This window comes from Prorops nasuta, unplaced genomic scaffold (genome assembly GCF_024137725.1).
Source record: "Prorops nasuta isolate Cenicafe-Biocafe unplaced genomic scaffold, Cenicafe_Pnas_1.2 PNAS00011, whole genome shotgun sequence".
Classification (NCBI taxonomy): Eukaryota; Metazoa; Arthropoda; class Insecta; order Hymenoptera; family Bethylidae; genus Prorops; species Prorops nasuta.
The window spans coordinates 2,581,240-2,606,024 of NW_027116808.1; the positions used below are offsets into that span (position 1 = coordinate 2,581,240).

Below are 24,785 nucleotides of genomic sequence, written 5' to 3' on the forward strand. Positions count from 1 at the left end.
ATGATTTTACCCGTTCGTTGATTGGTTTGGTGCAACGAGCGGTATTATTGTATAATTTCTGACCATTTTTTTAGAAATCGACAGGAAATGGACAATTTTGCGTATTTGAGAAATCGCGAGGGAGGGGGTTTGGTAGAATTTGAGAGTTAAATGAACCAAGGATAGAACAAGTACGAGAAACGCAAAGTTTTTCGTTCTCCTGGCTCGACTGGGGCATCCAAACTTACCTGGAGGAAGGAAACAGGAAGAGAGAGAGAGAGAGAGAGAGAGAATCCGACCAATAGTTTTTAACCGAACCTATATCCCGTCAAACCTTTTTCACTTATTTCTGTTTCGGGAAAGAAGAGAAATCCTCGAATACGATAAAAGTTTGCGAGTGAAATTCGCACGAGGCTCGCTGGAAAATCAAAGAAAATTTTGTTGCTCGCAATTTCTGATGCAGTTTCGCTCTGGTGACTCGAATGGTCGGTGGTAATTGCAGGATTATTTTTCCTTTCTTTATTTGAGAGGGCTGCTTCTAATTCTCGAGTGACTCGCTTTTTTATGCATGCAGGTGTATACATATATATATATATATATATATAGTGCATGTGTGAAAGCTCGGGAGAGAAAGAGAGAGAGACGGAGGAGAAAGTGGTTGAAGTGCGCGTTTCGTATGGGAACAGCTTTTTTGTGTAAGACGTTCCTTAAATGGCTCGAGCGGACTATGTTAGCCGAAGATAGCAGGTAGCTGAGCCGCTGGTGAAAAAAGAAAAGCGTCGCCCCTGTGTTTGCCAGACGCCAACTCCAAAGACGCTGTATATGCTGCTTCTGTATATATATATATATCTCTCTAATACCCCCCCCCCCCCACGGTCCAAGCCAGCCGACCCAGCCCAGTCACCCGTTTCAACGTCCCTGTCGCAAGCTGCCCTTTGCTTAAACGAGCTTCCACCTCCGAGCTTCCACCTCCGAGCTTCCCATTCTGCGGGTAATTTCCCATTTTTCCAGGGATTTACCCCGAGCTCGAAAAAAATTTACATTCCTCTTCCAAAACTTTCTTTGCTTACTCCACTCCTTCTTGCGACTCTTGAAAAAATGTTTAATAATTGGATCGCTACACCAAAAGATTTCCCTTCGAGCTTCGAAAATTCGTCTCGGCTTACGGAGTAATGTAATTCTTGCTTCTCTAATTTATTTAATGAAAAGAGTTTTCCACTCTTTTCTTTTTTTCTTCAACAATTAACGAGGGTCAAGTTGCCAGCTTTTCTGTTTGTTCCAAAGTATTCGCAAATGCGCACCTTCATAAATATGTGTTGTATTAACCCAATTTGAGTTGGCGCCATTGTTGTTACGCCTCCTCTAGCACAAGTATATACCGTTACTAATTTATGACGAGTTCCAGGGTAGACGCTTCACTGTGTAGTCTGTTATACAAATATCTTGAAACCACTTTACCAGCGAAAATATACGCAGCGCTTCGTCAGTTTTGTAGTTCAAGTTTTTCTTTGATTTTTTTTTCCACCCGTGAAATCCTATCAATTATTCAAAACCTCTGTTATTGAAAATTTAAAGAGGGATGTATCGTCGACATGGCGATTTTTAAAAAGACGGATGATCCGAGGTATAAAATCGGTATGTATTTTAAATACGTCGCCAAATATAAAGATTTTTACTCGTATAATCGTTATCTGTATAAATAAGACATTATATAGAATAATAACATCGTTACCGATCGTTTACAATATTGGAGAAATATTGGACAGCATCTTCTTTGTAGCTCGATAACGTTCTAGTCAAAGTATAAAACTCTAGTAAGAGAAGTTACTAGCTAAACGCACCTATACGCGCGAGGAGAAAGTAGAAGCGAATCACATTACGATTTACAATTACGGATGGTGATGTCCATTAAACTTAAGATATCTTTTTGGAAAAAGTAATACTTCGCAGTACATAAATATACAATTTGTGCGTACATAAATATAGCATGTTTTTATATTTTCACTCTTTGCGCTCTTATAATTATCATTATTATATCGGCTGGTACTTTGCTCGATGCAACGTAAGACGAAAATTTCACCAAACTTGGTTCAGTGACTATACGCGCATCTAACTTTAAGTAATAAAAAAGTAGTCTTTGGTAAGCGATTAGGCAGTGATGCATACATCTACTAATGCGGTGATGCCGATGAATTGGTTTGTTGATTAGACAAAGGCGGAGGACTGTCGAAGGAATACATCGTTAAAGACAATCGCTTTTGCAGCTGACACACGTGACGTAAATTTTCACTCCCTCGCACAGGAATATTTATCTCCAAGCAATAAGAGGCGCGAGTCGCTCCGTTAATCTTTGGTAATTCCTTTCTAGTTCTCGCTGATAATCACGCTGATCCGGCCCAATGAGATTCTTATTTCTACGCAAGGCATCGAGACACTTTTTCGAAAAATCCTTAAAGCACAAACGCAATTTGTGCTGCAGCCTGGAAGGCTGAGCGTTCTGCTCTCGCAGCCCAGAAAGAAATACAACGGCGACTTCGGCGGGTCCTTGATTAACGGTGGTACCGATGCAACCCTGAAGAACCATTTGAAGCATCTTTGCGTCCGGCGGTTCTTGCGCGGTGGCTGCAGCAACCTGATTCAAAGGAACGATATATCCATCGTTATCAAATATTTGCAATACACTCATCATCCAACTCACCTCTGCAGTCTTTTTTTGTATATCTTCTATCGCAACCTCTATAGGACTAAGTACTATCTGCTTCCTCGCAACAACCCTAATTCGCGTTTTTAAGTACGGAAAATGCGTGGCGACTGTAAGTATCGTTTTGCGTTTGCACTGTTCCCTCAATTCTCCATGAGCCTTGCCTCCCGGTGTGAATGGCGTCGCGTACACAAATCGCTCTGGAAATCAGTAACACATTCGTTAGGAAGGTACCAGCATCACCAAAACGAAGCTCTTGGCAGGGACGAAGCAGTGAGACTCACTTATATTAAAATTCCTATGAAAAACTGTGGGCCTGTGCCTCGACTCGTGCGGTTCGAAGTAAGGCTCGACGTAGGTAATTTGTACATATGCTTTATCAGGCTCTAATTTCGTAGGATCGACAGGATTGGAGTCCTTGATTATAACTATGTTATCGGTGCCGAATCTTTCGGCATAAAAGTTCTCCAAACGAGAAAATATCTCTGGTAACTTGGTTAACGTTGGCTCCTTATAAACAAACTCTTCGCCAGCGAGGTCACCAAATCTAGCACCATAAAATCCAACTCGAAAATAAGTACCAAATACCCGTTTTCCAGACAACTGCTCGACGCGTGTATAAGCTTCGTGAAGCTTTCTGAAAAGAATACAAAACATTTATATACTTATAAAAATGAATGGTAAACCATATTTTGAATTTTGACAAAGAAGTCAATTCTCACCCATGAATATTCGCTAATTTTTTATAATCGTGAGCAGCTTCAGCAATCGGTAACAATACTCGATAGACATCGGGAATAGCTTCGTACATGCCAGCGGCATGAAAGGAGCTGGCAGCGTGTTCCAATAAGCCAGCTAAGCCACTTTCGGAAAAGTCTGGACCCAAGCAAAGACCCTCCTCCCTCCTAGCCAATACATCATCGCCAACAGCACTTTCTTCCAGAGAGTTTGGAGTAACTGGGCTAAGAGCGACTGCTCCTACAGGCCTGCCACCCCCACCAGGCTCCAATAAATGAAGATACTCGGCAACCAACGCTGCACTGTGCACCAAGCACATGGCTGCTTCCGTATGGTTTTTCCGCTCCATGTGCTGCTGCGCCATATTCGCCAACCAAGTGAGCCTCAGATCCGGGGAACCTTGATATCCCTTTGCGATCCTTCAAAAAATATCCACGAGTTAATTCTCCATCAACAAACTTATTGCACAGGAAATTGGACAATAGACTTTGGTATACCTGTACATCAGATCCAACAGCATCTCCGGATCCTCCTGAAACTCCTTCATCTTAACGGTATCAGAGAGTATCATGTGCAAGTTGAAGAGCAAATCTTTCACCTGTTCCGGGAAGCTCGTATCGACCAATTCCGTGTCTCTCTCTGCATAAACCAAGACGGTTTTTAGAGCCCTTCGCAGAGCCCCTTCGCTGGGAGCCCTTCCTCTACCCACTAATGCTGATAACGAAGTAGTAACTTGCATTTTAACGCGAGCAAAGTTATTGCCTATCTCGAAATTTTGCCGCATTAATAAATAAAGACTAGCAGCTGCATGACTTCTTATGGCACTTAACGGTGAACTACATCTCGTGAGTAAAGTAAGGCATAAATCGCCGCATCTCTCGCTCTCTTCATCGAATAATGCGCTGTGGTATTTAAAGACCAATGCCCGCTGAGTATTAAACATATGCTGAAGTACCGACGTGCTTTGGTTTCTTGCTAAAGCTCTTAGTAAGACTTTCAATACACCGTTCACCACCGCACCGCCACCTCCGTCAGCTTGCACCACAGACTCCAAAGTGTCTAAAACTACGAGAGAAGCCTCAGCCGCTAAAGCACCTTCGATATGAGCATCCTGTTCAACAGCCTTTCCCTCGGACTGTTCGTTCGACCTGTAAGCCATCTGATCCTTGCGCCACCGCAACTTATCACCGCTGACTCTCTCTTTCCTCCGGAGCATCATCTCGCTCCTGGCGCTACCCTGGCCAAGGATCACGTCTTCCAGCCTCGACCGGATATCACTGGTAGCCGAGGCCTGCTGCGGAAGTCGTTTCAAGGCCTTCTTACCCTTATACTCGAAGGCCGCAGTGGCTATGTTCAAGACCTGCAACAGACTAAGGACGCGCCTGGCGCTTAACTCGGAGCACCACTGCGCCAGTGCCGATCTCTCCAATCCCTTCAGCACCCACAAAGCACACATCAGCAAGTGTCTGGTAGCCTCCGAACTCAAAGACACCCGACACTGCGTCCTTGCTGCGTCAGCCGACACTCCTCCGGCTATAGCCAGTGCTACCGACTGCGTGATGGATCCTGACTCATCCGTGTACACGCTCTTGTCCTTCGAGTCCCAATGATACAACTGTGGCAAAGCGTCCATTAATATACTCAAGAGCGGAAGGTACAGCGCGGCCACTCGAGCTTTCGCAGCTGGATCGGAATACCTGGGATCCACGTCGTGGCATCCCATGAGGTACCGGATGGTACCAATGGCTTTATTCTGAAGGCTAGGATTTGGTATTTCTAAAGTATTCGCCAAGTCAGACAACACGATACCGACTAGGAAATGCTGCTGACGATACTCTTGACTGAGCTCGGCAAAGCGAGCGCGATCACCAGGAACTAACGTGGAGATTAGACTTCCGGAACTGCCAGTGGACGGACTAGGAGACGCCGGTGCAGAGCCCGACGTGTATCCAGTTCCGAAAGGTAGATTGATCGGTACGTAATGCTCGTGGGAGCATACCGTTCTTACGAGATCAAGCTTCAGGGAGTAGAGCGCCGCTGAGTCTGGTACGTGCATGGATGCATCCGTTAGGGAGCAGCATGCGGCCCGTAGCAAGGACAGTACGAATCCACGGTCCATTATGGACAAAAGGTCTGACAAGAAGTTGCCCAGACTCGATATCAAATTGGACGCAACCCTGCCGTCCTTGCTGCATCTGGAGACCACCTCCGACGTTAGGACTGCGGTCAACGTAGCTACGTCATCGGAGAACTGCGGGGAGAACCTTGATTTCCTAGGCGCTTCCAGGGAATTCACCTCCGACAGCGTCACGACCATCGAACGCACTATGAGTTCCAGGAAGAACCAGGAGTACGTGATCGCCAGCTCCCTCGCTTGTCCAGTGGAAACCACCCAGTGGAGCGCCAGCTCCTCGTGCAAAAGTCTGCGAGACGCTTGACTGTTTATCAACGGGGACTCTTGGCGCATCGAGGCGGTTCTGTCCAAACCGCGCGAGTGGATCTCCATTTCAAGGTCCTCGATCGGTAAATCAGGGTTGCTCTGCGCTCTTGGGATACCGGGACCATTGCACATGGACGGCAAAGAGCACTGGTAAGCGATGTAAGTTGCCAATAGAGCGTGTCTGCCATGAGCGTCCAACTGTCCATCCGGCAAATTGGTTACATTGCGGACCAGAAGGCCCAAGGCTTCGAATATCGTTGCAGCAACGTTGAGTGGTTGCGATGGTAGCGTCGGTGGCCGTACCAGCAGTGTGACCAACTGGTCCAAGAGCTGTGGCAGCGAGCGGACCAAAGCCGAATGCGAGGCACGTGCCAGTTCCAAAAGTGCTGACTTCAGCTCTGATTCCATTCCTGCCTCTCCGATTCGCGGTGGTACCTGTCCTGTTTCCAAGAAGCCGATTAACGACAAGAATTTATCGATGTACTTGTCCTGTGGATGTACGCTGGACACAGGTTCTAGTATCACAGTAAACACTCCTCTGTGAGCATCGACCCATCTGGTCCCGGGTAAAAGAACGTCCGGAGCGATGTAAGAGTAATTGGATGGCGGAGGATCCAGCATGGCTGGCAGACTGAATTCTCCAGATTGCAAATGATCGTTCCTCAAGAGTGGTAGCCAGGTGTACGCTACTGGTGTTTCTACGTTTGGCTGCTCCGTCTTCTTCTGACAGCTTATGTGGTAGAAGGTAAACAGCAAGTGATGTCTCTCGCTTAAATCTGCGGGGAGCCTGATCTTAACTTCATCGTAGAAGCTTGGGTTCTTGTTGTGATACGAGACAGTGGTGAAGTACTCGTGGGTCATTTCCGGACAGGAGGACCGTCCGAAGATCGCGGTCTGTGCATCGGCTTCTTGCTCTCCGCCCATTAATTGAATACGCACAGCGATATTGCGAGCGGAACCTGTTCTAGAACTGAAATTAGCTTCTTTTGGAAAAACGTAGAGCAAATTGCGGTAAGTTAAGTCGGGCGATATTACGTCACTAGGAAATTCGAGTATCTCCTTGACAGGACGGCTCTTTTCATCGGGATATGGATTTAACCTTCTGAGATCTGGATCCAAGCAACGTGGTAACTCTTCGGGTTTCGGACTTAAGTCTAATTTAAGTATACCTGGCAAACATTTTAAGCGCTTCAGGTTCGAGCCTGGCCTTCGTAACTCCACCAAGAGCTTATACAGGTCTTCGTCCCTGAGTCTTTCGCTCTCTTGCTTGAAGAAGCTCGAGACTGTTAAAGTTATCGGCCTAAAGCTGTCCAGACAATTAGCAAAATCATCCGGGGACCAGCTGCGCCTCTTATCGGAACTTCGTCGCTCCAACGATCCACGTCTTACAGGGGGCTCGATCTTCTTTCGCCACTGTTCCAAGCCCCCTGATTTTCTGTCCAATGAACCAGCGCTGCCTGTGCTGTCCGTATCGCTCCCACCTCCGATTACACCGGACAGATGAACAGCCGTCCATGCAAAAGGCATTCTATAGCGACCTAAACGCTCGCAGGCTGCTGCAGCTGCTGCTCGTACTTTGTCCTTGTTCTTATCATCGCGCAAATATGGCTCTGCGCACTCGGATATATCACCTTGCAACACCTTTTCCAGCCTTATAACTAAAAATAAATCAGGACTTGGTTTAGTGATACTCATAACGCAGTGTCTAGCTAAAGTACTTGCATCGCTGTAAGCTATATGACCACTGAGCATTCTTTTCAATCCTTCTGAATTCATATCTACGTAAAAATTTTCTGAAATCTTTTTCTTTTCCTTAGCGTCGTACAATGCCAGGATTGCAAATATTGGCTCAACTTCTAGCTCCAATTTTAGTTGAAGACACTTTATTAGAATCTTGTGGGAGAATGGCTCGGAAGGCTCTGGTGGTGGACTTATTTCTTGCCATTCGTCATCCGAAGAGGTAGGAGGTGAGTAAAGAGGAAACAGCGCTTCTTGACGATCTTCGGATCTTTTCTGTTCGTTCATTTGGTCAATTGTTTCAGGACAAACACGGTCTAGCAATGATGGTAGTAAGGGATCGTGCTGAGAATGTCGTAAGTCTAAACTAGCCCACGAACCCCTGGGAGTGTCCCCGCAATTTGACAGATCGTCTTCTTCGTTTGGAGATCCAGAACCATTTACATCTTGATCAACCTCAAAATCTTGTTTCGGCGTATCCTGTAAGAGCCTTTCTCTAGCAATAGGAGATGCTCTACATCTATACTTTCTATGTACAACTATCCAGTCTGATGTAAAAGTTTCTATACATCTTTTAACGTAAGGTGAAACAGTATCCAATGGTTCGTAAGGTACAACAGGTTCTTCGGTCCGAATTTTTCTCTTTAGCACCTTGAGTTCTACATCCCCAAGAGGGAAGTCTAGAATTGGTCTTAACGGATCACGATCAATTACAGTCTGATGTTGAGCTAAAAATTCTTCGTAATCCAAAGGCTCCAATACTTCGCACAAAGACATCATTGAAGAAAATCCAGACATGTTGCTACCACTTTTTGACAAATCTCTGGAGTATGATGTGGAGGTAGCAATTTGTCTTCTGACATCTGCTGCATGTTGTTTACTCAATTTATGAGCAAATGCTCGCTGCACCGAAGACATTTTAAATGCTTCAGTTGATAAATGTAATGGTCAATAAACCTAGAAGAAAAAATGTGTCAATTTATTTATGAGCAGAGGTAATTCTCAGATGAATAATACACAATTAGTTATAAGTTAGGAAAAAATAGAAGAGTACATCAGAGTATTAACCTCTTCGTTGCCGCAACAAATATTAATAAATTAGTCATTACTTTGAAGGCAAGTACTAAAAGGTAATTAATTTACAAATTCTAAATTTCTAATTGAATGAAAAGTTTTACAGCGAACCAATATTTAGAAAATTAGAATTTGACAGCTAAAGCCGATTAAGTGACGAGCATGAGAATCCTTGAATGAGTAAACGTGATAGAAAACATTTTACGGTATATTACTTACTGTATTTAAGCGTCATGAATCATAAAATATATAATGAATTAAATACTGTTGAAAAATTAAAATAATAATACGGAAAGATACTTAAAAATAACTATGTAAAAAAGATATATCACGAACAAATGTCATGGCCTATGCCCTAACATGCCCCAACCCAAGCACCCACAACCACAAGCCACAACACAACACAAGCAGAAGTCTGGCAGAAACATATACTATAGTTCAATTCCAAGTTCCTTATTTTTCTTTTCGATATCCTTTTTATACGAGAGGAGAGTTTTTTTATTCTTGCAAGAAATAGAATAAGGAGAGGAAAATCAGATATAATAAAGTTACTTAACATTTTTCAATACTTTATTCCATAACAATTTTCAAAAAATATAAAATTTATTATAGACAACGTTATCACACTGAGGTAGATTATAAAATTTTCTGGCTCTTAGATTTACCTTCCAATTGTACATTTTCCTTAACTTCTGTCAAATTTATTTCCTTCTTATTATCAGTTAAATAAATATAATAATAAATTATCCAACAATATGTTACACCTATCGCGCAATAAATAGAAGTTAAGGCGAGAGGAAGAAACGGAAGTTTCTTTCCAAAAAGACATTTATGTATTAGTGTCTCATAAATAGTAAACATTGGAAGACTGCTGACATATAACCATTCGTGTGTACAAAGTAGTTTATCTTTAAAATGCCTGCATAACAGGAGAGCACTCATGATCATATAAATTACAGATAGCAATAGCTTTAACAGACTCAGATTCTCTGGGTATAACAGTGGTAAAAGAGCTGTTTGCCCTGTACTACTTAATATTATAAATATTCTAGAATCATTTGCATCAATCACAGCAAGGATACTGCAACAATAAGAAGATATAATATATAAGTATATCATTTAACAAGAACTTAATTTTTATACCAACCCTAGTGGAATAATAACTGTTAAAATAGCTTTCTCATGTACATGCCAGCCAAACGTGAAAGAGCTCAAGCCACAAAGAATTATGCATCTAATTAATTTCTTTGGCCTTATGTGGAAATCAGTTTGAAACATTAGAAACCATAAAGCTGGCTAGAATGAAAAGTATCAAGGTCAGAAAAGTATTGTATGGTAAATCTTAAAACTATTTCCATGGAGAAGCTTACAATCATTGTAGCAAAACTTATGATAAATGTTATTAAAGGAGTTGGAGTTGGTAAAACGCTGAAAGATTGTTCTTGAACTAAGCCTCCTGTCATAACTGCAGTTTTAGTTGCTCCTGTCCAGCCTAAATATTTTAAAAATAATGATAACACTTTATCTAAGCCAATGTAAATAGCCCATCCATTCGCCGCCCAATATGCATGAACCAAGCCTCTTTTAAAAGGGAATAATCTGGCTAATACCTTTCGTACAAAAAATAAAATGTATAATTTAATGTCAAGAAGAATTTTTTACTTAACGTACTTACACGAGGCATTTGAGATACAAATGGTCCAAAAGATAACGCAAAAACAGTTAAAACTATAAAAGCAAGTGAAGAAATGCGATGGAAGAATTGACTATCCTTCATAGACCATCTTAGCAACCAGATAACGTATGCTGGTGCAATATATAAATAAACATGTTTGAAATTTAATAATATTGCAAACCACATAGCTCCTTGCAATACTTGGGTCTGAAAGAAACTTGGATATATTGTATATTTTATAAAATTTCAAATATTTACATACCGTTTTACATACAGATGATACTTTTGCAATTGAAAGTAGCAAGATGCCTATTAAAAATCCATTGTATTGAAAATGTATGTGATCAATGACTAGCAGTCCCATATTACATAGTGATAGAACTGTAAATATTGTGGAACAGTTCTGAGATTTATGAAATTGTTTACATATTCTGAAAGTATAGTAATTTAATGAGAAATACTGTAAAGTAATTTAATCTTATTTAGTACGAAACATTGTTTCCTAAACTTACTCTCTTACTCCAAGTGCAAGTACCAAATCAGCAAACATTACTGTACTTCTTTGAAACAAAATAGTTGCAGGAGATGCATAATTTAGATTATCCACTTTAAGCATCTCAATATCAATAAAATATGCTATTTGACTAAGCAGGTATTCGAACCACGCGAAAAAAGGGGGATAATCAAGAGTCCATTCAGATTTATCATTTATATACCATTCTTCGAGAGGCAAGCTGTGCGTGATCGCAAGCCAATTACGGTGCACTTCAAAATCAGTTGAATGACTGAAAAAGTAATTGTATTTATGAAAAACTTAAAATATAATTCATAATCTTTGCTAGCTTTATTCCTTACTAAGTCGGGAAAAGAAGTACTTTAATGCAGCTTATAAGAATAAATGTTTTAACGATCATTTTATCCATTGTCCTCTGTAAAAACTCATTTTTCTGCTCTGATTTCAAGATCATTTTTGCAACCTTCTCATTTCCAATATAATCCATTTAAAGCACGTGTTTCTGACATCTGTAATTGTTGACATTGACGTTGCTCATGAATTTAGGTTATAAACCGGCTAGATCCATCTTCACGCTAGTTGAATTCGGAAGTGACGTCAAAACTCTATACTTTCACACTGATCAGTCTAAAAGCGGTAAAATTCAAATCTACGATCTCCACCTTTTTGTACAGGAACACAAAACCAGAATAATTACTCAATCACCCAATGCAAATATGAAAAAACCACTAATCCAAATACCTAAGCCCAGTACCCAATAAAACCAAAATTAACATTACCAAAACACAATAAATTTCCCCCCCCCCCCAAAAAAAACTACATTTCCCAACCACGAAGACCCCAAAGCTTAAACCAAAAGAATAAAACTCGATAGAATGCTTTTATCCAAAACCCCGGAGCAAAAGCAAATAAAATCGTGTAAGAGAGACGCGTGGTGACGGTGCTGTTGGAAGTGGAAATCTCGGCGCATGCGTTAGCAGAGCCGGTGGTAGGAAAGGAACTAAAGGAAGCACGCTAGAAGCTGGTAAAATGAGCGATGCCGAAGAGCAGCAGCGGAGGGCGTTGAGCGTGTGCAGGGCAGGCAGGGGCCAGGTAGTGGAGCGATTGACGGGGGTGGTGGTGGTGGGGAAGGTACATACACACCGTAGACGGTGTGTACGGTGGTATTGGTGGTAGCGTAGAGCGCTGCGGCTGCGAGAAGATCGCTGTCCGCGCGGCCGATACGGATGATCCGCGCTTCGGTCTTCGGTCTCGCCGTCTCGGTTCGGGCTGGGAGTCGTTCACAGTCAGTCGGCAGTCCAGTTGGTGCGTGCGAGCGGGTTAGGTCGGACTTGCTCAGGCGTCAACGCACTCTCTTAATTTCTATTCGCGCGTATCAGATATCGCGCTGGAGGCGGTTGGCCGTCGCAAAAATTAGCTCGAGTCCCGAGTCCAGCACCAGGTCGAGAAACCCGATCACCGGTCCATCCCCTCGTTTTGTCTGGATTTCCCCCCGCGAAAATTCACGCGATCTTCCCGACCTTCCGCGGCGCCGGTGCGAGATCCCTCAGGACTAACTCTTCTCGTCAGGATCTCGACGGGGTCTTCGACGCGACGACGATGCCAACGACTTGAGAGTTTGTCCACGTGACGCATCGCGGAGGTGAGATCCTTTTCCTGCGAAGGTATTCGTCCTCCCCCGCTGTTCGCGCCGATCCACCAATCGCAGGCCCGGAAACCGCGATCGCCAGAGCGTTCTCCAATTTCACCCGAGCTGCGTTTTCTCGTATCGGGCCGAACGTGCGCGGATCAACGAGATTTCAGGTTAGAGCGTCGCGAGTCTTTATAAATACATGTGTGTGTGTGTGTGTGTGGTTGACGCGAATTTCCGGCTTCGCTAAATGTCACGCTATTATTGGTCGAGGTGTGCAGCCCAATTACACGGTCGAAAACTGGAGGATTCCTCTGGAGAACGCGCGGATAAAAATAAGCAACGTTCTGCACACGTGGCAATTATCTCGTACCTTTACGACGCGCTCGAGGAAGGAAGAGTGGCGGAGATTGGTCGGTGCTGCACACTCGAGTTTTGCGCTAAATTCTGCCGGGCGGCGCTTGTTACGTTTGACCCAAGGCCTTGCGCAAAGTGATACCACGCGACCTTGATTATCGCAGATACGCCGCGTACGCGCCTATCGTATTTACATTTTCTCTATTTTTAGGTGCTTCCGATGATTTGCGTAAACTCGCGATTCCTACGTCGCGCTGCGTACTCGCCACGATTGTCTCGCTGCGAATTTCTGCCATTGTAACACACACACACACACACACACACACACACATATATTTATTAAAAGGGTGCGGCTGGGATCGAACGGTGCGTAGCGAGAAGAAGCGAGGCAAAAAATGGACGCGCGCGTTTTGTATGCACAAGATTAGCGTAGGAAGTGTAAATTATGTGGCTAATGTATAATTAATTGGATATTACTGCATGGATAATTTATCGCCGGTTAAAATGTTAAAGGAGATTCGCCTTGCGCAAACTTATCGCTCTCGCTTTTGCTAAAAGATCCTAGAAACCGAGTTTTCAGCCGGAGCGGAGAAAGTCGAGTCGCGCGTGGTGCGCCGAGTTCTTCCGAGTGGTCCCAGCTGCCACTCGAGTGCTTCGAGTTCCAGTGTGGCCCCGGCGCGCGCCTTATCTTCGCGCTTTATTATGACGTTTCGTTAAATGGATGAGTTCGCGTCTCTCCCGTGACCTCGACCTCATCTTTAATTCATATCAGGTTTTTTCGCCCGACCATTTTTGCCTGTGAACGAGGAAAGAGAAAAGAGCTGTGCGGTGCTCATATATATATATATATATATATGGATTTTTGTTGGATCTCGAATGGGATAAGATCCATTGATCGATCGATGCATCCAAATGGACGATGTACGTGACGGAAATAGTTTGACCCAGACCTCGAGTGACTCCGCCGGGGTCGGTAGCCGTGCGCCCAAGGGACCTTTTATATTTCACTCGGACAAACTTTCATCGTGTTACACGCCACGTTATTACGTATACTAGCCACCGGGCACGTTTACTTGGAAGATCTGTAGAGTAATATATTCGATGAACGAATCATTGCTTATATATATGTATATATATATATATATATGTTTGTTAATTGAACATTCTTCGCTCCACCACCAGCTCTGCACTCGATTTTACACGTTTTTATCCCACCATCCTCGGTGTCTCGTGTGCAGCCCACTACTGGAATATTGAGTGCTCTAATTTATAAATATCCACGAGTCATTCGCGATCACTGCAGGGGAGGATAGAAACTTTGGTATGCGAAACGTTTGATTGGATATCGACGAATCGCTGTATAGGTGTGTGTGTGTGTGTGTGACAATACAGGGGCGATGAAACAACGCTCGTGATCCTTTCGCAGGGCCAACGGAACTTTCATTAAAAATCGATAGATCTCACTTGGTCCCTGATAAACTTTTATTAATGCAGAAAGTTTCCTTTGATGAATCAATCACGCGGTTCATTCATTTTCATTTTCTATTTTTTGGTTTTATTTTTATCTGGGTGGTAGAGGGGACATTTAAATTGCTGGTTTATCTAAAAGTTTTTGAAAAATTAATATCTTTGATGGAATTTGATTAAGAAAGAAAGGATTTAAGAACGAATCGCGTCTTTGATTATTTTCAATTTTACACGGTCTCCTTCTTTACCCTTGAACCACAAAAAAAAAATCTGCATTTAACAAAGTAGAAAAATTATAATAAAAATTAAAAATTCCATTAAAAAAAATCCTTGAAACACGAAGGAGCTACGCCTCCGATTAATTCCGAACTCCACGCAGCAGCCTTTCTTCCTTCGATCCACGTACAAAAAATGCCCCCAAGATAAAGTAAATATAGGTAAACTAGAAAAAACGTCTAGTTAATTCCGAGCGTGGTTTGGAGGCTTGTACCGATTAACGAAGCCGGCTCGTTTCGATTCCCGAGCTCTCTCCGGGGCCCGTCGAGGCGGAGATAGGATCAAAAATCTATTTACGCGCGCGCGGAGGTAGTTCAGCCGGCAGGAAGAATGCAACGCACTCTCATCGTAAACGTTTAACGCGGCACGAATCGCTTTCACGGCTATTCGCACGCTCAACCGTTTGAGTATATATATACCAACGGGCGTCGGGATCCTCCGCGTTGCAAGATCCTCGATTTTCCCGAATCTCCGGAAGAACCAACGAAGAAAAGAGCCGGAACCGTGGCGGCCATTTTGGTGAACGGAAAATTGTTACCAAAAATTCTGCAAATTCTGTTTCAGGTGCTTTGAGGGAAAGCTCGAGGAGGAAATCTGCGAGGATTATCGCGAGCTTGAAGAGGAGTGGTACCAGTGAGGAGAAAGAAAAAGAATTGACCGTTTCCATCGAGTGGTTCTCCGGAGAACTCTAAAGCCGAGAGAGCGTTCGTGCAGTGTCGTTGGTATCGGCTCAAAGTTTTCTCGAGGATGAATGTGCAGCGGGTGTCAGTGGAGAAACGTGCGAGGAGCGATACACTCGAGCGGTTTTACTCGAGAGTAATAGCGACGAAGTAAATAATAAGCCCTCGGAGTCGAGGTCGTCCGAGTGCTGGACGAGCGGGTTTAGCTTGCTTCCGAGGAAAAGGACTCTCATCCGCGGCGCAGCGAGGATCGAGATAGGATCGAGAGAGGGACAAGGAAGATCCTCGGAGAGCCTTCTGGATGGAACGCCGTTCGACGCCTCTTCTCCTGATGGAACTCTTGTGACCTTGAAAACTTGTCGATACATCAGGATAAACGTTCTGCTGGATACGTGCGATCTTTGATGCTGCGACTTGTGGACCAGGCGTCTTCTTCTTGTAGACGATACTCGAGTGACCTTGAAGAGTCGTCCTCAGGAGGATCCAAGAAGAAGCCTGCTAGATAATTTTGAGCACCTTGGTTCTTGGACCAGCGTCTTTTCGTGGATGGAACTCGAGTGACCTTGAAGAGTGATCGGTACCAGAGAACCGGATGAAAATTCTCGAGTACCCGAAGCATTCCTTTGTACAGCCTCTGATGGTGTGATCTTCGAGCTGGCTGCGACCTTGACGCGAGCTGACATGTCGCGGATCTCCAGCCGAGTTAGCATAATCGCAGCGGTAGTGGCCATCGTGCTGCTGGTGGTTCTCGTCGCGGTCCTCTGGACGGGAGTGCGATCGAACGCTGCTCGAATTACACTCGACAAGGTCGAGTACAACGCCAACACTGCGAACCCAGGACGTTTGGTGGATAAAGGACTCCTGCGGGGTGTTTCAAGTGCTCTGGATAAAGTTGAATTTGTGACGAGCGATCCTAAGGATAATCTCACTAACGAAGGTAAGTTTTCCTCAAGTTTAACATCCTCCTAAATTTTATTAACGCGCATTTGCAAATAAATCCTACAATTTCCTACAGTTGATATATATATATATATATATATATATATACATATACACCCTGAAGAACCCATACGTACGAAATTTATACGATGAAGAAGCATTTGCAAATATATCCCAATCTTGCACAGTTAATACACATACATATATACACCCTGAAGAACTCGGGTACCAAATTTATGCGACGAAGAAAATTCTGGCGTTTCTCGGCAAGCAACGTCTAGACAGTGTCTGAAGGGAGAACGGAGCAAATAGACGTTTGGTTTTTACGAGTGGAACTCCCTCAGTCCTGTGTATAAGATAAAGCGAACGGAGAGCAGGAGCGAAACGATCGGCTTGATTGTACGACGAGACTTTGGGGCGATAAAATTCGATAACTGGCCAGATACGTCAGTTCCTGTTAGCAGGACCAGCGATGGATGCTGTGGGTATTCGTTTATTTCCGCCCGAATTCCCGAAAGGCTCGTTTGGTCTTTGTTCGCTCGGGCGGACGAGACAGGGAATAGAGCGAAATGTACGAAATTTTGTGAGAATTTCCTCGAAGCTTCGAGAGAGGTTCGTTAACGCATGGTGGATCGACCCGAGGATACAACGCGATTGCCAGGGAAAGCTAGAACGTCCAGACGTCCTTGTAAGGCCGCTGCTCCAAACCTACACCAACTCCTACATCCATTTATACATTCGTACACCTTCGTTCCCGCTAACAAGCTCGCATTTCTATTTGCATTAGCATTTAGCTTCTCGTGTAAAACCTCGTAACCACCTGAATCCGCTTTGCAATTGATTAAGAATGTCATAAGAGTAAAAATTGCATGGCTAATTATAGGCTTGCTCGTTTTGCATTATTGTCCATTGCACTCTTCCCTATTTCATCTTCTATTTTCGTAACTATCACGACTCTTCTCTATATATACATACACACTATATAAAATTCAAAAGAAAAATGTTAGGTTCGATGAAATTCTCTCGCAGCATCGACCAATAATTTCCTATGGCTTCCCGTTGGGATGATATATTATTTATAGTTAGTCGAGTGAGACTGCGCAGGTAGTTGAATTATAATAATGGAGGATAATGCTTATACGTTGAATTAGTTTCTCTCGATAAGATCGCATCGTCCGTTTAACGTATGAATAGATTGCCAGCCATCAATGGGGCATACCGTATTGCGGATTATCATAGTAGTCTATATGTGTATATATACAAGGCTAAGGCAACAGCTGTGCAATAAACGTGTAGAGGCTAGAAATGTGCAGAGTGTAGCCTTCTGGGTCGGTCAGTTTGCAGACAGGGACATTTTATGCTTTATACAATCGTTCGCTCATTTATTCATACTTATATATTTTATATCTGCCTGTAAACCTTGCGAAGCACAGCCTTTAACTCCCATAACCTCGTTTGTCTCCCAATGGACGCTCGCAGATTTTATTCGAGCGAACTTCGTCGCGTTAATTTCCACGTCTTCGTTCTCCAAACCTCTGCAATATCGCACTTCCCAGCTCTGATAATTATCATGCTGATTCAGCCAAATGATAATGCTTTGCTGTAAGAGCTCTAGGAGCATCAACCTTGCCATACGACGCGAGTGTCTTGACCGTGACGTCACTGATCGACATAGATAAGAACAGGGAGAATCGATAAGAAATCTATTTTTTCCATGTGCGTGGATTTTGGTGGATTTTATTCTGTTTTCTCGAAAGCTTTACGATTGTCGATCCTTCGAACGTTGTCCGGGAGAAAAGAGACTTCTCCCACACGCATAACAATCGAGTAAAAATCCTCGGCAATTTCGCAATACGTGTGCGAATGTTGGGACTCTGCTCGTTCGAGAGATAAGCATCCTTATTCCCGAGCGTTCTTAATAATAATAATAAGCATAATCGAGTGGAGATAAAATCTAGTTGCTCGAGTATTACGACATTATCGTAATTAGCATGGAGGTAGGATTAGATTCAGTAAAGAGTGGTATCTCGAGCAAAGAGAAGATGGACCGACGAAGAAAGTTTTTAAGAGTAGAGGGGGAGAGGGGGGGGGGGGGTAGCACTAGTATCTCAAGCGAAGAGAAGATGGACCAACGCAGAAAGTTTTACGAATAAACCACCATTCGTTCCCATCTCCTTAAAGTTGACACTGCAGTCAAGCGTGCGTTTGTAGCACCGAATATTTGGGTCAGTTTTTATTCGCTCGTGTGCGTATAGAAAATGCAGCGCTTGTGCGCGGAGTCTGGGAGCTTTTTTGCCGGATCTCCACGGGAACGGTCGACGCGACGTCCTCTCGCCACGTGTAGAAGAGCGTTGAAAACGCGAGGACTGGCACCGGTTGGAGTTTTACGTTTTAACGTCAACACAAGCGCATCGTCCGACGCTGCGACACACACGCACGTACAAAGGCGTTGATCGTGTGTGCGACGCGTGCTTAGCGGGTAAATTTGGACGTAACCGAGTCGTCCCGTTGACGACTTGCGCGAAAAGTGCGTGCGTCGCGCGAGCTCGTATTTCCGGCTGGCTAAGCAGATGCGCGGTTTCTGTCGTTCTTCTTCCTCTTTCTACTTACGCTTATTTCGAACTTCTTCCTCTTTGCTCTCTTTTCTTCCACCCCCCCCCCCCCCAACCCCCTTTAATTATTTCCCGACATAAATCTCGTCGTTCTTGTTTTTTTCATTATTCGAGATCGAGACCACGACTGTATATATATATATATATATATATAGAGTCGCGTGATTGGTAATTGGAGAACGAAAAGCTGGCAATTTTTCGAGAGGTTTTCGCGGGCAGACAGCACGGCGACGACCTCCGAGGAAACCGGCCATTCCACCTGAAATCCGTTGCAGTATGTACAAGCATATATATATATATATATATATACACAGACGCAGGTCGACACATTCGAACGCACCACTCAAGTAGGTGTAATACTGGCTGGTACGTACAAGCCCGACCCGTGTCTCTAACCTTCGCGCGAAAGACCATCTTCTTGCGCGTACTCGTGGAGCGCTCGACCGAACTATTGGATCACGCGGCGAACACCAATTATCCACTCTTGCAGGTGGTCCATCTGTTTTTTTTATACAAATATAGCATGAAAAAACAGATGACTCTTACGCGTGTGCACGTGTATATGTGTATTATCTCTCTAAAAGATTACGTTGTAAAATTCAACGACCACCGTCTCTCTCTCTTATCGCTGATTATTCGCTTCGTCGTTAGGAAATAAAAAGCTGGGAAATAAAACGAATTTATTGGCCTCTCACGCCAAAGTTTTATGGAAAGTCTGAAAATTCTTTGGATAGGAATTTTTAGGGTACTTTTTACACGGGAATAAATATAGTATATCCTCGTGGGGCCCTTGGACGAGGAGACGTAAACTTTCCAAACAGGTGTATTTCCTGTTGACGCTTCGTCACCGGTTTCTACCGTGTACATACGCGCCATGTTTAATGGCGTCTTTGCAGTTAGGAGCTCGTGACGTCACTGGTACCACGGTGGTTTGCGATGAGCAGTGGCGGGGACCAAGCGTTTCCTCGACGTTTGCGAATTTTCGCAAGCGATTTCCAACTGTGAAATTGGATCGACGAGGACTCGATTTTGCGTTAGGTAACGACAACGAAAGGATTGATAATAAAGTAGCGCGTTTGGGCGATCCACGCTCGACGTTGTTGGGTCGAGGCTCGTCGATCGTATCGCCGATCGCTTCAAACGGTTTTCGCAATTTCGCGTGCGAGTTTTTAATATCGCAATGGCAGGTTAATTATGATTTGTTTTCGGATCGAGTCGATTTAAGTTATATATATATATGTACCAATAGAGTGCTCGTCTATGCTGATTACAGTGATAAGACGCCATGTTAATTTTCTACATAGTCGCGCCTCTCCGAGATACCGCGAGACACATTCGCACACACACACACACATACTCAGTAATTTGTAACGGCTTGGTTAATCGCTTCATTAGACTCCATTCTTCGGTGACTGTTGCAAAATAAACCTCGTGTAAATTACTAAATCGACTAGCTGTGATTTCAAGAGTATCTAACTGGACGATTATGAAGTAAAGGGGGGGGGGGTGTTACAAGCAAACGTAATTAAGTACTCGCGTATTATGCACTGAACTATAAATCTCTGCCTCGTCTCTATCACGTCTCGTCTCGTTCGACTCTCCTCGGAATCATGCTGTAATAATTTGATTAGACGCGCAAGTACGCGTAATAAACGATCTCGCGCTTTAATGTATATTTCTGGTATTCCTTAAATGTTGCTGTTAATTCGTCGATGAATTTTTCAAAGTTTTTGCAAGTAGAGAGATTTTAGAGCGATGATTAATAGAGAAAAGTTAATTTAAAGATTTTCCTTATATGTTTCTGTTAATTCGTCGCTCGATTTTTCAATGTTTTTGCGAATGGAGGGATTTTAGAGTGATAATTAATAAAGAAAAGTTAGTTTAAAAGTTTTTGATTGTTCTCATTTTTTTTTGTTTTTAAGGGGAGGGGGTAGATCACTGCAAAAACAAGGTTTAATCACAAAGTGGTAGCTGAAAGGATTTAAATATTACTCGGTGATGTTATCGCCTCGAGGATCCCGATCGGTCTCGAGACATGGCGGAACGTTTCACGTCATCCTGCAGGTGGAACTTTGATTATATTGACTCTCTCAATTAGCTGTAGACTGTGACGCGCAGTCTCGCTCGATTTCTTCCAAGCAGCATTGAAAATTCCCTTCAGAGAAACTCGCTAAATCATCCGGCGCGTCATCGAAGAAAATACAGAAACTCGCGTGGCTCGATCATCATTTTTATCAGAGCGTAATCAACTTTTGATAAAAATCGCTAATAAAGGGAAACTTTTTTCTCGCGTTATATTTCGCGAGAGAGATCCTGAAGAGAAGGGGGTATTTTCTTCGAGCAAAGCTTTGCACGCAATTTTACCAGACAAGCGCAAGGAAATATTGTTTGGAAATGTTAATTTCAAGCGCGAAACGTCAACGGACGAGTGGAGTGTCGCTGCTCGTGGTTCGCACCTGCACGAGCAATTTACGAGAGATTTTCGTATTTTTCCGGCAATAAACGACCAATGAGTAAGAGAGTGTCAGCGTGATTGCAATTTCTCGCTTCGGCGAAATGCTATAATATGCTAATTGTTAACAAAAGCTGCGAGTGAGGACAGCGGTTCTTCCGAGGCACGCGTGCTGTTCATCGAAACGAGCGACCGAATGATTTACGCGATTAGAAACCTCAACGTTTACGGAAAATTCAATTTGTTAATTGCGAAATTTCGTCGGGTTTCGCAACTTTCTTGCGAAATTTGTAATTTGGCAATAATTATTTTTTTGACGATCGGTGAGATAAAATAATTAAAAATGGAGTTTTTTTGCGAAAAAGGATTAAACGATAGAAATTTCACGACTCTGAGATATAAAAGAGGGCTGTTAATGTTTTAAGATAGCGATTCGAGTGTTGCGATAGAGAAAAGGGAATGAAAAGAAAACAATGAGAAAGGAAATGGGTTGCGAGAGGTCAAGTATGAGTGGTGCACGAGTGACACACACGCGGACCTTATATTGCGGTATCCGTGCAACTAACGCACTTCTCATTACAAAACATATATACATATAAACTGCAGCAAAGCGTTAATTTTTTCAATCGAGCATAACGCAAGCGTTCGGGAAATAAAGAAACGTGAAAGGTCATCAGCGATAGAAACGGTAGCCTTAATACATCTGCAACTTCCCACGCGAGTCTCGCGATTATAATTAATTTGGATTTTCTGCTTCTTTAACTATATATATATATATATATATAGATAACCACAAAGAAACGATAAAAATCGGCAGAATTTTATTCCTTGCAAAGTCGAAGAAGATAAAATTTGATACAATTTATGCAAGTGTCAATAGTTGGGTGGTAAATTAATAAATTTCTCCAATGTAAAATTAACAAAGCTAATTAATACTCGTACATGTTATACGATGATAAGAGTCGGATACTGACGGTTCGGATTAACCATTGGTTCGTTTGTGCAGGTTCTATCGGTTCTCTAATGATTTAACTATATATACAGGATGTAACAGCAATGATGTTTTTAATATTCATAGATAACCACAAAGAAACGATAAAAATCGACAGAATTTTATTCCTTGCAAAGTCGAAGAAGATAAAATTTGATACAATTTATGCAAGTGTCAATAGTTGGGTGGTAATTTAATAAATTTCTCCAATGTAAAATTAACAAAGCTAATTAATACTCGTACATGTTATACGACGATACGAGTCGGATACTGACGGTTGGGATCGACCGTTGGTTCGTTTGCGCAGGTTCTATCGGTTCTCTAATGACTTTCCAATGCTTCTCACCTGATAATTAATCCCGCCAGTGCTTTCCGCTTTCTACGAGCTAGTGCAGCGTATCGAATTAACAATGATAATTATTACTATATATATATACATATAGATATATAGATGAAAGAAAAGTGGGAAAGGTCGAGAGTGGCGTTGCTCGGTATTCTCTTCAGCTTCCCACACGCGCTTGCCAAACGCGTTTCTCCTTCCAACTCGCATATCGCGTGCACTTGCGCCGGCAGGGTGGACGCACGCGTATATCGGTGCATCGTGCACTGTTCTCGCAATAATTACATCCACCACGACCCAACTTTCCTGTCCTCCTACGTGCAACCTCGCGATTTTCGCCATACGCTCGAAATAGACGGACCAATCCGACGCTCCTCTCCTGGAACTCCTTAAATAACACGCTTCCGTATTGTCCACCCCCCCCCCCCCCCACCCCCCACTCACCCACTTTATTCTTAATGGAGAAACAAGTGTACGGAAACGTATTTTGATTATTCCTAAAACTCCAGTCAGATGTACCGCTGTACGAAAGATTGGATGTTCGTTTTTATTTATTTCCCCTGGAGAAAATCTAGGGAAAAATGCATTGTTATTTGCGAACGTTGTACAGTTACGCAACTTTTAATAAGGTAAGGTTCATTTTATTACCGCGAGTGAGATTTTACCGCGTTACGTGCTGAATGTGATTTTCAACTTCTTAGCCCGGAGTCATTAAATTGGTAATTTTCGTATTTACGATCGTATTGCAATAGTTCAGGGGTTAAGATAAAAAATTGATAGCGACCCCTTTGAAATAATAGCAGCTTTGACGTATGAGAAAGTAACGGAAAGGTATATATAATGCAGACAAAAAGTTTATTGCGTTATTATGATTTGATTAAACCGTAAAGAATTTTTCGAGAAAATGTGATGCAGTGTCACAGGAAATTTCCATATTAGATCGATCACCTTGTGCTAATTATCATTCTTCGCTAAATAATTTCTCGATTTATTCCTTCGTGTATTAATTACAGAAAATATATAAAACAATTTTCCAGAAAAAGTAATTTAGTTTCACAGAAAATTTTCAAATTGTATCAATCACCTTTTACCAATTATCATTCTTTACCAAACAATTTACCAATTTATTCCTTCGTGTATTGGTTACAAAAAATATATAAAAAGTTTTTCAACAAAAAGTGATTTAGTGTCACAGAAAATTTCCAAATTAAATCAATCACCTTTTACCAATTATCATTCTTTATTAAGCGATTCACCAATTTATTCCTTCGTGTATTATTACAGAAATTGGCACACACACTGATTTCATATATTTCCCTTTATTACAGAGAGGTAAAGAGGCTATTTTACATTTGTATCGAGTGCAGCTGCAAGTTCGTACAAGCAAACACCCTTGGGGAGTAACGTTTACTTCCATTCAGCTATACAGCGACTCGTCGAGTGAATGATACGAAGAAGAAAACGATCCTTTGACGTTTGGCTGCCTATATATACATATACACACATTTACCCATATAATTTACACGTTGCCAGTGGAGTGTGGCTGTCGTTAATCCAGCCAAGAAAAGTCCAGAGTACGAAAATGATCGCAAGATCACCTTCCTTATTGCATCTGGCTTCTCAATAACTGCCACAGAACGAATCGTAAATTACGACGGCATCGGCCTCATGGACTATTAATAAGCTACTTGCTACCACCTAAGGATCGTTCTATATCCGCACACCATTGTCACAGACTCTTATACGGTGCACACCAAACCACGAATCTTCCCCCCATGACTCTGCGCTGGGAAACTGCTTTAGGAAACGAGTCTGATTAAAACGTGTCTTTTAACACACACACACTTTTGCAAATAAGGACTTGGACAATAACTGTCGCGAGTGTTTGCACATAAATTATACCGAATTCAATTGGGAATGCTTGTACTAATAATATATATATATATATATATATATATATGCAAAGAGAGAGAGGATATTCTTAGCCAAGGAACTCGGAACACGTGCTTCCCATTGCAAAACGAAAAATCACGAGTTTGACTCGATCCACAACGATTCTCGATTTTCTACACGAAAAACGCACTACTACAGTGGCGTAAAACAGCGGAATTTTGAATTTAATATGATCGACTCTGTAACGCAGATCCTGTTACGTTATCAAATTCTTCGAGACGAGGGTTGGC

General features: G+C 42.8%; 3 protein-coding genes across 7 annotated transcripts in view; 1 reads left to right on the plus strand and 2 right to left on the minus strand.

Annotated features, from left to right (window-relative positions):
• Positions 1–1,597: 1,597 nt before the first annotated feature.
• Zir (Zizimin-related) lies at positions 1,598–9,033 on the minus strand. Its single transcript, XM_066733977.1, has 6 exons — positions 8,889–9,033; positions 3,916–8,552; positions 3,403–3,837; positions 2,965–3,317; positions 2,678–2,880; positions 1,598–2,611 (listed from the first exon to the last, which is right to left on the minus strand). Exons 2-6 carry the CDS (start codon positions 8,511–8,513, stop codon positions 2,288–2,290), a joined length of 5,913 nt encoding a protein of 1,970 aa, XP_066590074.1. The 5' UTR covers positions 8,514–8,552; positions 8,889–9,033; the 3' UTR covers positions 1,598–2,287.
• Positions 9,034–9,234: 201 nt separating this feature from the next.
• Positions 9,235–11,537, minus strand: xit (ALG6/ALG8 family glucosyltransferase xit). 2 transcript variants are annotated; one of them, XM_066733984.1, is made up of 7 exons: positions 11,200–11,537; positions 10,857–11,129; positions 10,619–10,775; positions 10,345–10,551; positions 10,040–10,279; positions 9,817–9,965; positions 9,235–9,750 (listed from the first exon to the last, which is right to left on the minus strand). In XM_066733984.1, exons 1-7 carry the CDS (start codon positions 11,343–11,345, stop codon positions 9,306–9,308), a joined length of 1,617 nt encoding a protein of 538 aa, XP_066590081.1. In that variant the 5' UTR covers positions 11,346–11,537; the 3' UTR covers positions 9,235–9,305. The 2 variants fall into 2 exon arrangements, with proteins under 2 accessions (XP_066590081.1, XP_066590080.1); XM_066733983.1 differs by having other exon boundaries at positions 10,607–10,775; positions 11,200–11,536.
• A 4,400-nt stretch (positions 11,538–15,937) lies between these two features.
• LOC136777571 (A disintegrin and metalloproteinase with thrombospondin motifs 9-like) overlaps positions 15,938–24,785 on the plus strand; it is an 84,142-nt gene continuing 75,294 nt past the window's right edge. For all 4 annotated transcript variants that reach the window (XM_066733980.1, XM_066733978.1, XM_066733982.1 and 1 more), the window contains exon 1: positions 15,938–16,205. In XM_066733980.1, the coding sequence (XP_066590077.1) occupies positions 15,950–16,205 (256 nt within the window). In that variant the 5' untranslated portion in view covers positions 15,938–15,949. The remainder of the gene's footprint in view (positions 16,206–24,785) is intronic.